The 1,993-nt window shown below is 43.6% G+C and overlaps 1 protein-coding gene across 1 annotated transcript; it reads left to right on the top strand.

The window, feature by feature from the left end:
- Window positions 1-424: 424 nt before the first annotated feature.
- Window positions 425-1,411, top strand: LOC107545177 (olfactory receptor 10J1-like). The gene is given in 1 exon segment (XM_016223246.2): window positions 425-1,411. A coding segment is annotated over 1 exon segment (987 nt).
- Window positions 1,412-1,993: the final 582 nt, after the last annotated feature.

Consider the following 1,993-nt stretch of genomic DNA (forward strand, 5'->3'; position numbering starts at 1 on the left):
AACCCTACTGCCCGGATCATAGGTCGATGCTAAACCGCTGAGCCATGCCCAGCCGGGCTGAAAATTCTTTTAAAATTTAACTATGCATTTCTTCTTTCTATAGCCTCAGTTTTTTCCTAACACTTGTGTTCTAACTCATCAGGAAATAGTTTCTAAACTTGCCCCAGTTATCCTTCCTTCCATCTTATCCCATCCCTGTTTATAATTCTTAACTGTTCTACATAAATCTGCACACGTGGAATTATTTCCTGATTGTTTTTTCCCATCTTTACCTATAAGGAAACAGTAGTCTCCATTTACCTGGCATCCATCAGGAGCAGATTCTTATCATCTCCTTCTCCTGGAATTCTCCTGCTCAAAGCATTGAGCACTGACGTATTCCGACTGATTGGCCTGCCTCCAGCCTTAGATGTGGAATTTAGCAATGAGGAAAGAGAACCAGACAGTGGTGAGTGAATTTTTTTTCCAGGGTTTCTCCAGCTTTCATGAACACAAGCTTACTCTGTTTGTAATATTTCTTTCCTTGTACATTTTAACCCTGGCTGGCAATGTCATCATCGTGACAATTATCAGCACTGATCGTCACCTTCACACCCCCATGTACTTCTTTCTCAGCATGCTTTCAATTTCAGAAACTATGTACACATTGGTCATTGTACCACAAATGCTCTCCAGCCTCATGCGACAAAGCCAGACCATCTCCTTGGCTGGCTGTGCCACCCAGATGTTCTTTTTTATCACTTTGGCCATCAACAACTGCTTCCTACTCACGGCAATGGGGTATGACCGCTACGTCGCCATCTGCAAACCCTTGAGGTACACGGTCATCATGAACAAGAAGATGTGTGCCCAGCTGGTAGGGGGGGCCTGCAGCATTGGGCTGCTTGTGGCCATAATTCAGATTTCCTCTGTGTTCAGGCTGCCCTTTTGCGATAAAGAGGTGGCCCATTATTTCTGTGACATCCTCCCAGTTATGAAGCTCTCCTGTGCTGACACCAGTCTACATGATACAGTTAATTTTATCATCAGCTCACTTGTGATTGTGCTGCCCATGGGTTTGGTCTTCATCTCTTACATCCTTATCATCTCCACCATCCTCAAGATTGCCTCGACTAAGGGCCAAAGGAAGACGTTTGCAACATGCGCCTCTCACCTCACTGTGGTCATTGTCCACTATGGCTGTGCCTCCATCGCCTACCTCAAGCCCAAGTCAGACAGCACCAAAGGTCAAGATCAGCTGATCTCAGTGACCTACACAATTTTTACTCCTCTCCTTAATCCTGTGGTTTATACTCTGAGAAACAAAGAGGTCAAGGATGCCCTTCACCGTGCTATCTGCAAAAAACCTCTTGTCTAGCATCTTAGGCAGCTTGACATAAAGCCTAACATATTCGGGATTTTTGCAATCTGAAAAAAATTTTGACCTTTTTAAATTTTTTTGCATGTATCTGTCCAATTTTCCCATCACCATTTGTTGAAGAGACTGTCTTTACCCCAATGTATATTCTTGCCTCCTTCGTCATAGATTAATTGACCGTGTCAGCATGTGTGTTTTTCTGGGCTCTCTATTCTGTTCCATCGATTGATGTGTCTGTTTTTATGCCAGTACCATGCTGTTTTGATTACTGTGGCCTTGGTGTGTAATTTGAGACCAGGTAGCATCATACCTCCAACTTTGTTCTTTTTTTTTTTTTTTTTAAATGATGATTTTGAATATATCTTTACTGATTTCAGAGAGAGGAAAGGAGAGAGAGAGAGAGAGAGAGAGAGAGAGAGAAACATCAATGATGAGTGATTGATTGAGCCCGCAACCCAGGCATGTGCCCTGACTGGGAATCGAACCCCATTCGCCTGGATCCTAGGTCAACGCTCAACCGCTGAGCCATGCCCGGCAGGGCTATTCTTTCTGAAGATTGCTGTAGCTAGTCAGGGTCTTTTGTGGTTCCATATAAATTTTAGGATTACTTGCTCTACTTCTGTGAGAAATGCCATT

Source organism: Miniopterus natalensis, chromosome 19 (genome assembly GCF_054644295.1).
Source record: "Miniopterus natalensis isolate mMinNat1 chromosome 19, mMinNat1.hap1, whole genome shotgun sequence".
Taxonomy (NCBI): Eukaryota; Metazoa; Chordata; class Mammalia; order Chiroptera; family Miniopteridae; genus Miniopterus; species Miniopterus natalensis.